The sequence below is a fragment of the Ischnura elegans genome, chromosome 6 (genome assembly GCF_921293095.1).
Source record: "Ischnura elegans chromosome 6, ioIscEleg1.1, whole genome shotgun sequence".
Taxonomy (NCBI): Eukaryota; Metazoa; Arthropoda; class Insecta; order Odonata; family Coenagrionidae; genus Ischnura; species Ischnura elegans.
The window spans coordinates 59,464,324-59,481,127 of record NC_060251.1 but is presented as its reverse complement, the minus strand read 5'-3'; the positions used below and the strand labels follow the sequence as shown (position 1 = coordinate 59,481,127).

General features: G+C 36.9%; 1 protein-coding gene across 1 annotated transcript; it reads left to right on the top strand.

Annotated features, from left to right (window-relative positions):
• Positions 1-1,070: 1,070 nt before the first annotated feature.
• LOC124161374 lies at positions 1,071-5,217 on the top strand. The gene is made up of 2 exons (XM_046537688.1): positions 1,071-2,891; positions 5,083-5,217. The coding sequence occupies exons 1-2, from the start codon at positions 1,071-1,073 to the stop codon at positions 5,215-5,217; spliced, it is 1,956 nt and encodes a 651-aa protein (XP_046393644.1).
• Positions 5,218-16,804: the final 11,587 nt, after the last annotated feature.

Here is a 16,804-nt window from a genome sequence, read left to right as displayed (position 1 = left end):
TAATGGCGGCTGACATAGAATCCCTAAAGGCAGAAGTGCGGGATCTGAAAACAAAAGTTCAACATACGAAACACACAACGGTCAAGAAAGTGACATTTTCCGACAGTGTACCCATGAAATCTGAATCGGCTATCACCCTTGGTCGTGAAAATCAGTTTCGTGATAGTCCTGGATCATCAACCCACGTTATCCATAGTGAGAAGGAGCGAGACATAGAATCTCACTCAACGAAGCTGCTAAGCGACGTGAATACCAACATCAACACAATGGCTGAGGACCAGCAAGAGATAGAATCTGATTCAAGGAAGCTGCAAGGCGACATGGTTCCTAATCCACAAGGTAACGACATCATCTCCACGGACAATGACTCCTGGAAGACGCAGCGTAAAAGGAAGAAGCGCAATTTCTTTACCGTCGGTCGAGGTGAGTCCAAAAAAGATGAATTAGGTGGTCTCCGAGCCGCTAAGAGAACTATTTCCATGTATGTTGGACGCTTGGCCAATGATACTACAACTGACGAAGTGATCAAACATGTGAATGACAAATCCAGTGTACAATGTGTATCATGTGAGAAGATTGCCGGCAAAAGTGCTTACGGCGCCTTCAAAATTGGCATTGACTACGATGATTACACGAAATTGTCGAACCCTAATTTATGGCCAAATGGTGTGATAGTGAATAAATTCCTGAAACCTAAATCTGTCCCGGATACTGCTTGACTAGGCCCCGCTGTGCATATTAGTGGAATAAACGATAGTCTCCGTGATGAATCTTACACAAAAGGTTATCAAACTGTGAATACTAGTGCTCTGAAAGTAATGCACCTTAATATCCAATGTTTACGTCATAAATTGAATGTTTTAGAACTATTTTTATTTGACCATCAGCCTGATGTTGTTTGTATTTCCGAACATTGGCTAAACATGGATGAAATTCAATTTATTAGCATCGAGGGCTATAAACTAGCCTCATACTTTTGTAGATCGCAACACAGAAGTGGTGGTGTACTGATTTTTGTTAAAGCTGTTCTCTATTTTCGTAACTTTAATTTAAATAATCGTACTTTGGAGATGGACTTTGAAGGTTGTGTGACGTTGCTGACATATGGAGATATGGTCATATCAATAATGTGCATCTACAGGTCGCCGGGAGGTGATTTTTCTGTCTTCATGGATCGCCTTCTTCAAGTCTTGCCTGCTCTAATTAAAATTGCAACTTATGCCATTGTTTGTGGTGATTTTAATATTGATATGAACTGTGATTCTGCAAACAAGAAATATCTGGTAGATAGCTTACTGACTTTTAACCTAACACCCACAATAAGTGAACCCACTAGAGTTACTAGTTCCTCTTCAACAATCATTGATAACATTTTTTCCACTATACCTCCTTCCAGATGTTCTAATGTGGACGTAGACTTCTCAGATCACAGAGCTCAGTTTTCCATGTACCATGTCCGTGGCGACCCCAATTGTAATCACAATGTGATTCAATATAAAAGGTGCTATTCACATCAAGCTCAAATTGAATTTCAAAATTTACTGAAGGAGCAATCCTGGGACTGTGTTTTTACTGATGTCGCTTTTGATGTAAAATTTAGTAATTTTCTTGACACATTTTTGTACTGTTTTAATGTCTGCTTCCCTAAGAAAGCTATGAAATCCCCTGGGCCTCAAAAAACAAAGTGCAAGTGGGTTACTCATGAAATCAGGACTTCATCTGAAAAATTGAAACGAGTATTCCATGAGCTAAAAGCAAACAACTCGGAGTCCCAAAGGAAATACTATAAATCCATTAAGAAGATGCATATTGACCTAATTAGTGAGACCAAAAGAAAGTACAATATATCCATTATCAATTCGTCTAATCAGAAAAGTAGATCTGCTTGGGCACTAATTAAGAATGCCACCTCTTGCACAGACAGTGATAGGTCTAAAATCAAGGCCATTCATCATGACGACGCCATGGTCTCTGATTATAATGATATTGCAAATCTATTTAATCATAACTTCCTGACTTCCATCTGTGAACTTTTTAAGAATGTTAGCCAACAACAGACCAACAAGTCTTCATCATTGCATCGGTCACATTATGGCCATACAATCTTTCTTCAGCCCACTGATGTAAAAGAAATTGATACCATAATAGAAAAGATAAATAAAAAACACTCCGCAGGTTATGATGATATTCCATGCTCCTTATTAAAAGGCAATGCCAAATTGTCTGTGATCCATCCACTTGTGCATCTAATTAATGAATCTCTGTCACTTGGAATATTTCCCAATAGATTGAAAGTTGCTAAAGTCATCCCAGTATTGAAGGGTGGTGACCCACACAACATGAACAATTATAGACCTATATCTGTTCCCTCCCTGTTTTCTAAAATATTTGAACAAGTGATGTACAATAGATTACTCTCTTTCTTTAATAAATTTAAGATTCTAACGGATTCCCAGTTTGGTTTTATAAAAAATAGATCTACTGAAACAGCAATATATAAACTCCTGTATGATATCATCTTAGAACTTGATAAGCAGAATCATATAACAGGGGTGTTCTTTGACTTAAGGAAAGCATTTGATTCTGTTGATCATGAAATACTGCTGAGGAAACTTAAGATGTATGGAGTCTCTGGAATTGCCAATCAGTGGTTAAAATCCTTTTTAAGTGAAAGATCACAAGTGGTACAGATTTACTCTGCTGAGTCATATACTAATATAACTTCTACTCCCTTAGCAATTTTCAGAGGTGTTCCCCAAGGATCTATTTTGGGCCCCCTCCTTTTTCTCATCTACATAAATGACCTTCCAAAGTACTTCGACTGTGGTTCAGTGTACATGTATGCTGATGACACAACCCACCTTACCTCTAATAAGCACTTAGACTCTACGGTAGTCCAAAGAAACATAAATTCTATGAGTGACTGGTGCAATGATAATAGGGTATTTATAAATAATGATAAATCAACTTTCATTCAATTTCATACCTATCAAAGAAAGATCACTTCTTCTCCTCTCTTAAGGTTAAATGGATCCTCCCTTATTTCCTCTTCTGTGACTAAATTTTTAGGTTTATATATTCATGAGTCACTATCTTGGGAATTTCATGTTGATAAACTGTCTACAAAGGTGTCCAGTGGCTGTTACCTACTTAGAAGAATTGTCCCTCTGGTTGATACTGCTACTGCACTCTCAGTCTATTATGCATATATCCATAGTCGATTGATGTATGGGATTGCAGTATGGGGCCATTCCCACCATTCTACTCGTCTTTTTAGGCTCCAGAAATGGGCCATTAGAATAATAAAAAACATTCCTAGGCGAAGCAGCTGCAAGCCCTATTTCAAATCCTTAAGGATTCTTACGCTACCTTGCCTATACATTTTTTCTGCAATTACCTTTGTTCAACAAAATAAGCAGTTTTACAGTCTCAAAACCAATGCTGATATCCACAACTCTAACACAAGGGGTTGTAGTGATTTAAGAGTTACTGTACATAAATCAACCATGTTCAGCAAAAACCCCATATATGCTGGGTCAAAATATTTCAAATGTTTACCTCTAAAGATTAAACAGCTAGATTCATTCTCCAAATTCAAAGGTCAACTTTATCAGTATTTATGTGACAATCCCTGTTATTCAGTGGATGAATTTATGTCTTTATAACCTGTCTTTTGAAAATGTTACTTTTGTATTTATGTCTGTACCTATCCTTCTCGCCTTAAATATTATTTTTTAATACCTCATGTATGTACTATTCTTGTGACTTATTCCATACGTGGCTTAGACACGTCTCTGGGAACCAATAAAAATATTATTATATTATTATTATTATTATGTTTTAAAGTTAAGGTAGTGTAAACATTTATTTCTGAGAGGATCAATAGTTATATCAAATTCACTCAATTAGAAGCCGTTGGACTTATCACATTCTAAAGGTCAGATCATCTAAGCCCCATCTGAGCGTGAAATGAAGGTTTAAATTTGTTCTCGTGTGGCATGTCGCGGGATTTTCTCAGTACCTCTCGTAAAAGGTGGAATCACTCGAATGCCATTGCTTGTACTTCTGCGTCATGCAATACTTTCTGTAACAATTTCTGCTCCGAAATATTTGCGCTAAAATTAACAGTCCAAGTTCTGTATTTTTCTAACCAGTTTTAAGTTGTATTGTAACTGCCCGGGCAAATCAAGATAATCATTAAACACTTTATTAGTTTAAATTAAGGGTACTTTTAAATCATAGAAATAATCGCATTCGGCGAAATAGGCCGTGATTAGGCTTTAGGTAATTTTCCGTAGCTTCACATATAGTTATTGTTAGACAGGGTTAAAGAGCATGGAATTCAAATGAAAATCCATGTATGTAATGCGTAATTATATATTTATGTGTACCTCGTAAGTTTCTGTGGCTGACAATTCACGTGCTCATTCAGTATTGCGACAATGGCTTACAACCATGTATATTATATTTAATGGAATAATATAAGTAAAATATTACTAAAAATATCAGTCAAAATTCATGTTTTAATTTTTGTGCTATTTTCTGTGTTCGTACTGAATTATCTTCGGTAATGAAATATTTTTGGGAACATATGTTGCACGGTCAAAGCAAAAAATCAATGATAAGGAATTAATGAGGCCATAAATGCCGTGGTCATAAATTTAGCCGTTTCCATTATCTCGTCGTTAAAAATCTAACTAAGGTAGGAGTTTTTAATATGAGAAGTTTTTTGCATTTTTTCTGATAGATCATCAGCCATAAAGAATTTAATGACCGCCGCATTATTTTTAATCCTGAGGAATATAAAAAGTAGCTTTGGTTGGGAGTATCTCAAATGAATTTTATTGGGCAATGATGATATATAGTAACTTGCCTAACCTAGCCCTTTTGATTGATGTAAAAGATTTCGTTTAAACACGTGCATTAATTAGTTGGAAAATAATGCTCCAATAATTATTATTTTAGTATGTAGTACAAAACCTACTCTTTCGCTTCGTGTTGTTTCTCGCCTTTGATTTTTGGCGTTAAAGATCGACCTCACAAACCTACTTACTTGAACCTAGAATTCTTTCCGTATTTTAGGTCAATGTGTACATAAGATATTCATTTATTAATGAGCCAGGCACACTCATTGGAAAGTACTTTCTCAAGTTTTTAGTGACGGGTGATGGGAAAGTAGGGAGGAAATTATTGGGGAGAGGATTGAAGTACTCGTAGCTGATTTTAGTGCTGTATGGCAATGGAAACTAATAAATAACAATGAGATACATAGAAGTTAGCTGGTAGATTATGTTCCTTAAGTGACCGTATGCACTCGGTAAAAGTGGTCGAATTTGGTGCGCCTTTTTTATTTTTCAAACGGGCAATTAATCATACGATTTTGATGATGGGTTTTTTCCTCCATTTTCAGTGATGGTACTTACAAGTTAATAACAATGAATGGTTAGAGGTGGTTATCTCGTTATCTCTTCTTCTGTTGGCTATTTTTCCCTTGTGGAAGTGCTTACGTTGCAAGCTGTTCTGTGTTAATTTTAATGCTGGTTCTGGAGTTAGACTTGCAAAGCGAACAATTACAGTCGGCTTACATTGAGAACTCGTATTTTCTGTCGAAATTTCATGCTTATGGCGACCCTTAAAATTTATCGTTGGAATTAAAAGAGCTTTAGCGCAATCTCAGCTAATACCGTTACTTGTTAGGTCTTTAGAGGACAACGCATTCCTATCGTGCATACTCAGGGCTATAATATCTGTGCATCCAGGTTTTGTAAAATCAATGAAAATGTCATCATATTCTGAAAGAACCCGTTCATTTCGAGAATACCGCTGCTTGTCCACAATGATTGAGAATGAACTTGGGGATTTAATTCCTTAAATCCACAAGTTTTTGTAGGGCGTTGCATATGATTTTGCCGTGTCATTTCTGTTGACTACAATCTTATAAATATCGGCTACATAATGGTCTTGCTTATAAGTCCAACATGATATTATTATTTTTTGTCGATCGTTACATCTCTTGCTCTAAAAGGTGAATCTGAATCTAATAAATCATTCTTCAACAGTCCCCGATTTCATCAGTCTCAATTTTCAACCGTACTTCTTAAGTAAAATCATTCCCAATTTTTTTTGTAAATATTACCTTAGAAAAACATTGCGTTGACGTGAAAAATATTTGATATTTTTCCGTTATTTTATTCTTCAATTTTTTATTTTTACAACGGTAGTTAATGGTAATATTGTTTTTAATTTTCATTACAAATAACTACTTCAACACATTCGCAACATAGTGTAACTTATGATTATTGGCACTTAACTCAGTTTTATGTGGTTTCTCATCTACAGCTTTATCTCTTCCCCTTTAAAAAAGCATCTCCTTTTTATCACTGGTTTTGCATGGGTCACGTTTATCCTCGTGAATACACCTCATTACGAACACCCCTCGAGCGCTCGGGAGCCCGTACAGAGCGATTCAATTTGTCAATTAAATGGAGTATAACGAGAAGCCATACGTGCCGCTCTGTATGCCTATTAACCGGCAGAAATCTCATATGATCGCGAAGAAACCTTAATGAAGAAATCATTCGATGGTCGGAAGTACGTGGAGAATAAAGCCTACATTATTTTCTTGAATTACGAAATGGCCTTTTTTGTTGGTTTGAGAGACTCGTATGATGCGTGTGGGAATGATGCAGATGGCTTCAGTACTGGTGGTTTTTCCACCTTTTTTTATTACTCGCGTTTAAATCAGTTATTACGACTCGGTGAAGCATGTTAATCAACTTTTGACGTATATCTTTGTAGACTGCTTCGTCAGATGCTCCAAATTCCGACGTTATGTAACCTTCATTTCTTAGAAAAACTGGTAGGAACGACCTCTACTGCTCCCGATCCAGTGGGCTTCTCAGGTCATTCCTCCCACTTGTTTAGGGGAAGCAACGTGTTCCTGGCGACATTACTCCATTCTTCCGGTAAATGTATTGCATCCGATGATAAATGAGCAGTCCCTGCAGTAGCAGTATGGCCTATGTTGTGCAGAAGCTTCAGAATTTGCTAAGAGAGTTTCAGAATTTGCTAAGAGAGTTTCAGAATTAGGTTCTTAATTTTCCGTCTTGTTATATGGTTTTTTGTTTCTTTTCTAGAAGTGGAATAGCTATTTGTTCTGAAAATTTCATTGTGAAACTTAATTGATTGAAATTTTGATTGAATTTTCTGAGGAAAGATTACTTTCTATGCCATTTTGATACACTAAAGGTACCCAGAGATTCATGGATTCGACATGAATGAGGTTTGGAATTTCACGGGAGAATTCTTACCTTTTGTTTTCATCTAACTATTAATTTCAATGTACAGGCAAAATTTCGGCTGTTAATAGTTGATAAATGATCCTTTAATTTTGTTTCCCGGTTGAATGCTGGATTTATCGTTTTATTTTTCCACCATTGTTATTCGAAGGACATATCTTATAACAGTCCTGGATGAAAAGAAAGAAGATAATAGTCCTGGATGAAAAAATAAATGATTTACGTTTTCTGTGTAATGAAATTTGCGCAAATGACTTATGGACCGTTTCGCTCGTTCAACGTACTAAAGGAATCAATTCATCTAATTTAAGTTCCACTCATTCGTAAACCCTTAAATATTGCAAGAATTAGCCATATTTTTCTCTAAGCAATTCGAAGGCTCAGAATTTATTTTCTAGTTTTCAATATCATTTTACATAGCAAAATGAGTACACCCGCTCATCAGGGTGCTCATAGGAACAATTACAAGTGAAAAATGAACTCTGCATTCAACAAATTGCTGGGATCATGGTGTTTACCTTTAAATTTTCCTTGACCTTCCTCTCCTTTAAGTCATTCCTTGCTCCTAGATAATTTTGGATGAGTGCAGTGATAAATTGGTGATGTAAACACAGGATGAAATGAAGTGTTTGTACTATAACACTTACTGAATTTAATCTCCGAAATTCCTGTCTAGTGACCTTGATAGTGAGTGTTAAAGGTGTAAGAGTGTATAAATGTGGATGCTTTTATCAGAGGCAGATCCAGTCATGTATTTAGGAGGAGGGAGAAGCTTCTTAACAGCGTAAGCTATACGATAAAAATCTAGATGCTTAACGAAGACGTCCCTTGGGTGATATATTTTGTATTTTTAAATTTATTTTTGATTTTCCCTCTGAAGAGGGTATCTCGTTTAGTCAGTAATTCAACTTATAGTTTGGTTTGGAGACATCGGAGCCCAGAAAGCCACATGCGCGTGAAATTCACACATTCGGAGTAGAGGGCGGGGGGCGGTTTCTTAAAATGGGCCACCTCGCACTTCCAAGATAGTTTAGTGAGCTGTGCGATGGCCTCACACAGGATTTAAATCCTTGGGCCCTTCGGTCAAACCAATAATCTACTACGCGCCTCTCATAGTTACAGCAATTTGTAGAAAGTTTTACTCATGGGAGAAACTCATTTTTTTGAAAAATATATTGTAAATTGAACGTTATCCGTTTTATTTTGATCGATTAGCATCTATTTTTATCATAATTCTTCCCTTCAACTCATAATTTATAGTATTTAAGTATCCGTCTGAATTTCAATTTCAAATTATGCATTAATTTCCGTCAACACTGTTCTTCCTTGATAATCAATTCAATCGCTCAACCCACTAGGCTGCCGCCAGGGATTATATTCGTCGCGTCAATTATAAATTACAACTTGTGACAGATTTTTGAATTGCTAGCCTCAGGGAGGGCTTTTTCTGATCGATTTTGAGGGGTGGGAATTTTCTCTTTCCTCCTCTGGGCCCTACTATGATTGACTATTATTCTATGGCAAGGGTATTTAACCCGCGGCCTCCGGACCACACACGACCCGCCGGCTAATTTCTTACCCCTAGAGGCTAAAGAAAATATTCTTTCGTGAACCAAATATAGACACACTCGTAAAAAATAAACATTGTCAAAAATCGCATTGGTTGATTTTAACTTTTTAACTAATAAAGATTATTGCCCTTTGAAATTATATGTTTTTAAATTTTTTGTTGATGTGCTGGTAAAGTGACGTGGAGCATTGTGGACCTCTGGACGACTTGAAATCGATATGGACCTTGCATTAAAAAAGGTTGAAGACCCTCTATCCATAGAAACAGTGTTATAATGAGGAATGGATGGTCATAGCGGAAGAGAGAAGAAGTTGGTGAGTTGAATGGGGAGTGAGAGAGGAGATGGATGGGGCGACTAATTAAATGTGATGGTATGTGGAGGGATGTGATGGAAGGAAGGGTGTTTGCTAACCGGAAAAGGGTGGAAAAGGGTGGGGAGAAATTCAGGGTGACGGAGAGAAGCGGGAAAAGTGTTCAGAAAGGAAATTGTTCGCGGAGAGAGATGACTTTGAAGGGGAAAATTCTGCGTCAACAACTCCACCAGTGATATATAACCAATAGAGACATCTTGAATGAAAACTCTAAGATAATAAATTTTCGATTATGTAGCGCCATTTCAACGATTCTTTTAAGGCAATTTAACAATTTTGGTATTTGAAACTTATCCATGAAGGGAATCTGGTGGTTTGGTTAGTTGGACCTCAAAAGCGTATCTAACTTGCTGTCATGAAATCAAATTCTGGGTTGGGTCTTTAAACGCTGCCGTCCTCTAATTCTCGCGGAACGAATTAAAGAAATACATAATTTCTCCAAAAAAGGATGTTGCCTAGGGAAGGGAACTGCTGCCTCTCCCTATGCTTTTAATCTGCGAAATCCATACGATATGCCATATTTAGGCGACCACTGTGCTGTCACCTATTGAATCCTGTCCTCACGTTTCAATAAATGTATTATAAGAGGGTGTGGAGTAAAGTAGAGATATCGTGTTTGTGAGCATTAGCAACCCAGAATGTCCTATGAGGCAAAATGCCAAAACACAATCTATCCTATCTGAGAAATCAATGGAGGATTTCTGCCGCCAATAAGTTTCTCACGTGTCACAACTTGGATTTATATTTGGTCAAGTCATATTCAGGTAAAATTATTTATCACATTTTTCCTATTTTTTCCCGCTGGTGCTAACATTAAATTGCGATTTATCAATGCAAGACTAATTCGCTTTTAAGAGCTGATGGTGGGCTCGGCCGGGCTCCAAACACTCCCATGGGTGGGCCTTCATCTTGAAGGCAGTACAGGAATTGCCGTGTTTCTTTGGAGGGAAACTTGTCGCACATCAATTAATGATTTTAAACCTGGCTCAAACGAAATCGGTAGCCCTTAAATATTGAAGTTATAAGCTGTGAAAATTAAACGATACTCTTTATTTTATTTATTCAGTGGAATATTTAGCTATCATTCTGCTAATTGTGGTTGTTCGTACACATTCTATTCTCTGAGCGCTATCATCGCGGCAAAAAGCATGTAAATCGAAAAAAAAATTTCCTTGAAAAGTTTTATGCTTTGTAGAATGCAATAAGCGCCGGTCTGAAATTAAAATTTGATCATGACTTTTCTCAGCTCTCATTCTGCTGATTGAAGTTGTTCGCACACATTCTATTCTCTGAGCGCTATCATCACGGCAAAAAGCATATACATCGAAAACACTTTGTAGAATGCAATCAGCGCCGGTCTGAAAATAAAATTTGATCATGACTACCCCGCTACAATGAAGCAGGGGGAAAAATAAAGTCGAACCGTATTTGCTCGTTGCATGGATTTGGGAAAGGCATTTTCTGGGTGAATTTGAAAGACTAATGGAATTTTTTTGGAGGATAACTGTAGAATGGAAGGATTAGATGGCTCAATTGCAATTTTTTCATGTACGTAATAGAAGCAACACAAGAGAAATATTAGTTGAATAATCGCGTTGGTAGGTATACGACTACATATAAGACAGGTTTGTCCAATATCACCTTTGATTTTTCCTGAGTTTGTAGAGGAAGTTATTAGGATTGCGTGGGAAGAGTTAGGCTTAGGAGCCATATTAGGAAGCCAAATGATCATCGCGGTCCGACTTTCTGACGACCAGTCGTCAGTCAAAAATTCCTAAAATTTATCCAGAAATGGGTTCATTCATCGGGAAAGAAATCCGATTAATACTTCATGAATTTTAAATGATTATTTACGATGCAACTAAGGTTTGAAAGTTCGCTCATACTAAAGAATCCAAGTTAATTATTAGAATTAGAATCACATCTTTCATAAATCATTATTTTATGTTCTCCACCATATATTTTTTACTGTAGCATTTTTCCTTGGCTACTATTTCAAAGTTTTCACGAATTTAAGATGACTTTCTTGTTTGCTGCAATCAACTGAACGCTTCTTAAAGGCAATACCACCACATTAACGTAGTGGATATTTTTATTGCATTCGACGTTTAAATTTTTTAAACCGATTTCAATGAAAATAGTATGATGATTCGCTCTCTGTCTCTCTCTCTTCCTAACCCTGGAATTAGTTTTTCTTGTTGCTTACACCGCAGTATTTTTATATTTAAAATGGTGATGAACATATTTCCTTCTCTGCTTGGTGTGGCCACAGTGCGGAAGATTTCGGAAAAGAATCTGCGAGAGCTATGAATAAACCGAGTCGACATTACTTTTATTGTGTATGCATTATTCATCATTATTTTTGAGTCCTTCCTTTAAATCCCTCCTGAACTCTTCACTCTACCCGGTGACCCTTAGGCTTCCACGTTCCGACTGCGTCCCTCCACTTTCGTATCTCTTGTTCACCTATACCGCTCTCCCCTTGCCTTCTTCCCAATCATTCCGCTTGAGATGCCTTTTCTGCATAAATCACTCGACAGCCAGCCCTACGACCCATATTTATAGCCCTCAAACTCCTTCCTCTACCTCCCTCCCATCACGGAACCAGAGCAAGCTGCCCGCTCAATCGGTAACCATTGGCAACCATGGAGAGTAAATATTTGTTACCTTGGGTTCCTCTACTGTCAGTTTAGCTTCCCTATGGCTACGCGATCCAAAATATTCGCCTTATGAGAATATTTCGTGGAAATTGTTTTATAACAACGGCAGTATACATTTTATTCTTCGATCTTAATTAATTTTGCGTGCTGATTAGTAAATTGACTTGTATTTTCCCCGCCTTCGTTGACTTCAACACAGCCTTGATTCGAATATAGCTCAAAAAGTACTTCCGTGACGCCCATAAACTTTTTATGGCATATGCATTCTACTATGATAGAGCGCCTTATGTCCTTGGTTTCTCAAAAGAATATATTTTAGTTGTAAATTACATATTTTTTACCTTCGGGCTAGTCTATTTGGTAATGCTAATTGCATAGTAAAAGCGCTCATTTTGAAATTTCTCCAAAACGACTTTTTCGTCCTTTCCCGATGGAATTACTTTAAAATGAAAAGCTACTTTATTTTTTTTCTTGTTTTTCAACGATGAACTATGTTTTTAGAAGCCTCTAGTGGCAATTTTTGGTTCATGATGCAATGTGCCATTGTAGATTACATCTTCTGTGCATTCTAGTTTAATAAATTCATGATTGACAGCTGTGAGTCTATCTTAGGTCTTATTTCGGTTTATTTATGTTAATAATATTTTTTCTTTTCCGTTAAATGATTATGACTGCGGAAAACTAACGATTTCAGGTTGTAGAATTATTTTTTTTAGGTGATATGATGAGAAATAACTTTTTATTTATTTTGGATTTTGATGCAAAATTTTATGTGCAAGACCAAATCATGTGAAGAGAATGAATTATGAGAAGACTATGTTTTTGTACTTCCTCTTGAATTTTTTATTTCGTGTGTGTTAAATGCTGAAATGGGTGATACAATATTCAATTTAAATGGTTTGTGTCTTGGAAACCCATAATTTTATAACTGTTTAGTATTTTTTTATTTTAGAAATTTCGTGATAAAAAGATTCTTTCAAGATATTTTTTTAATGTGAATAACTTAGTTCAAATGATTGATGGCTGGTGTTCTGCATCGCCCTGAGTATTATGTGGATAAAGTTGAAATATCTAATGTATTATATCTCACAGCGGGTAAATCAGATGTGCCTTTACTTTTGTTAATTTGGGGTTCCTTTGTACAGGTTTTGAGTTTATTAGTAGTAAATAACATTTACTTTGATTTATCTGCTTTTTGCGTATTAATATCAATTTTTAATATGTCTATAAGGATCTCAGGGTTTAAAGCGTTTTGCCAGGTGCATATTGTATTATTATTAGATTCATACCTTTTCTAACAAGCCATAGGCACAGTCTTCTTCTTATTCCTTCCAGGATTAGGCTACTAAGCCTGTTCCGGCTCCACATCACCATCTTTTCCTTGGTCTTCCTATACTTCTCTTGCCAAATGGTTGATATTCCATTGCTTGCTTTGGAATTCTTTCATTTGGCATTCGAAGTAAATGTTCTTTCCATCTATGTTTGTAGTCTTCTAATTTGTCAGTGACTGCTTGGACACCCAGTTCATCTCTTATTTGAGTGTTTCTTATTTTATCCAATATTGTGCAGCCTTTTACTGATCTTAAAAAATTCATTTCAGACGATTCTATATATAGGCACAGTAATAACCTGAATTCTACCGTTAAGCTTCGTCCTATTTGTATTTCATTGCCTACGCTATTTGCAGTATAAAAAATTACTATGATGTTTGTTTAAGTTCCCCAAATTGAGCTGACGATGCATAATGAATAAGTAACCGTTAATTTAATAAATGAAGATGAAAGTCCACATTAGCCAAAATTCAATGAAATCAAACAGCTAACTCGCGTTATCATGCAGAACAATTCAGTGCATAATGAGTCTTTCTCAAAATTAGCTTTGATAATATTCATTCTCTCACGACAGTATAAACAGAAATGCGTTTGATCACATCACAATGAAACGGAATAGCCTAACGGTACAATTGGCGCACGTGTCACTTAAATTATGTTTATCCAACGAATAAATTTAGTCGTGTCCCCAATACCGATAACACGTTATGTACAGGGAAACATGCGCCAATTTAATTGAATATGTCTTTAGTTGTTTACTAAGATTTTTACCTCTATTTATTTTGCTGTTTTACACTCTCTGTACTCTATCCTTCCTAACGTCACAAATGGAGGTAATAATATCATGAGTGGTACCTAGAAAGAATTAGATATTTTTGATATTTCAGGAAGTACAGGCTATTTTTAAGCCAGCACTGCGAATAATTTTCATATACCATATTTTAAGAGCCCTTCAACCTGTTGAGATACGGAGGAGACAGAAGGTATGGATGGAGCGAGTACTCAGTGGGAATGGGATGTTGAAAACAGTATTAGAGGGAAGAATGTTAGGTAAACGAGGGAGGGGAAGGAAAAGAATAGGATTTTTAGATAGAATGAAAGGGAGTAGGTCTTATTGTGCACTGAAGAGGGAAGTGCATGATGTAAGGGGAGGCTCCCGGATTTCTTCTCAAGTACTCCATGGAAACCTACCTTAATCGGTAGAATACTTTAATAATTTCAACCTATAATTTAACATTTTCTGAGGAGGTTTCTGTATTATATCTCCTTACGTGGGACCGCGTTTTTTAACCTTAAGTAATTCAGTTTACTTGTAATAAGTTGCTTCAGCTTACATCGCTTATTTATACGAAGTATTTTAGGTTTACGTATAAGCTAATTGGAAAATCGACAATCTCAGAGTGTTACGGCGATCTTATTTTTAAGCCTAGATTTCAAGTACTATAAGCATGTGACTCGGGTCCCCCTCAGCATTGCCTGGCGATATTTCCCCTCAAGCTGCTGGCATTTTATTCAATATCCAGTTCAATCTCTATCAAATATCCGAATTAAAAAATAATAATCTTTGAAGCTGTTGTATTAAAAGCTTGATTTTGCTTCACTCCATTGCGGATTCAGGCTTCCACAAATTGTTAGCGCTTGTGAGGATACCTCACAAAAGTGGAAGAATTAAAACACAGTCGGTTGGAGATACTCGATCATAATTCTATGTGCCATGAACATGCTAGTTTAAGAGCATTATATCTTTGATAGATATGTCTAGTACTGATATTCACTGGGTTTTAGTCCATTAAAGCTTTCGAGAATGGCTTGTCCTTAGAATATTTATCAACATTAAATCGCGTACTTATGGCGTATATACATCTCGGAATTCATGCCACTGTAATTTTACTGAAAGTGTAACACAATAGATGGGAGAAATAGGAAGTGGAGAATCTATGGTGCAGTATCTCACCGGCGCGCCGTTGAGATATTGCACCGGCGCGCCGCGGCGAGGGGAAATGATTAGAGGCCCCAAATGTTTTGCGAAACGCGATTGTGTGAAGTTCAGTGAAACGATTTTTCTAAACTAATGGTTTCATTAACAATGAATTTGTTATAATCAATAGGCATGGCATGTGGTGTATATTAATGATAACGATATTGGCATAGTTGAATTGAATGGAAATCCTCATCATTATTCGCGAAAATTAGGTGTATATAGAAATGACCGACTACCGTTTCATCAACCATTTAATACCGGGAGATACACGTTAATGGGCCAATTGGTAATATATTTCAGGAAGCCATTTGAGGCGTTTTCTTTCTCTCTTCCAGTTTTACGCTGTGATTTTCGTTTACCCTGGGATCTGATGGATGTAGATGTTTAATAGCGATGACTGAACTATACGAAAAAGTATTCGGTCATCGGCTGTAAAAGTCAGATCATTCGATTGATTCATATTGTAGTTAAAATGTTTCCAGCTGCTTTAACCCAATCGAGCACAATTTTGCTAAAGAAACGTATTTGAACTTCACCTATTGCTTGAATAGTAAAGATTTGAAAAGTAGTAAAAACTTTTTTTTATGTTGTTAGTTTTATCTTGGTTCTTATGCTATGACGCATTAGGAAACATGGAAATTCCTCGACTTTAACCTTCGCTACCTACGTTTCTTGGCGGAAAATTCTCCGGTAAAATCGATACTGGAGGAAACGCGGGATAATGAATGTTAATTCATTACCTGTAGCGAATTTCTAGATTCAGATATTGGTTTTCGGTGGATTTCGAACTCTTTCACTCAATTATCTGATCCATCCCTCCCTAACCTCCCGTTGGCCCCACCCTTAGCCGAGTCTTCGGGAGTCAAATCCCGTCATCAAACAGTTTACTTGACAAAACCACAATGTATTCTCAAACGGGTGCTCGGAGAAGTTTTCGAGTGCCCTGCCCTCCTCCCTCCGATCTCTTTATTTCCCTCCTCATTTTTCGCCAACTCAGTCCATCTCTTGTATACGACCCTACTCTCTCCACCGAACTCCACGTTCCAAACCACCCCCCAGTCCGTACCTGGGAGGGACGACAACATTCTTCACAATAATTCCGCCTGGATGTTTATCTTCATTTTTTGCCTCTCCTCGGAAAATGACTGGCTCTTTACGTGAAGAACTCGAGTTCCTTCCTGACGTTTCGTACCTATCGAGAAACGGGAATTCCGTGCTATTCTTGGGCCGCGTTCCTGGAATCGCATTTTTCGACTGTCCCGCCAGCTATTGTGATGATTGTGACCCAGCAGGATTCTTCGTAGCTTATCATCCTCAGATTCACTCGTCGTGCCCTCTTCAACGAGTTGATGTGCTCGTGCTAATTATAAACCGTAGGGATAAGTCGTGAGGGCTTTTGTGTTATTAAAAAGTTGAGTTATTGATGACGGTGACTTATTCCGATTTTCATGTGGCTAAGATAAAATTTATGCCGAAATATTATGCCCAAAAATACTGATATAGGTGAGGAAAAATTCAATTTACCAGCAAAAAAACAGTCTGAATTGCCCTGTTTGGTGAGTTATTTTACCGAGGTGCATTTGAATTTTTTGG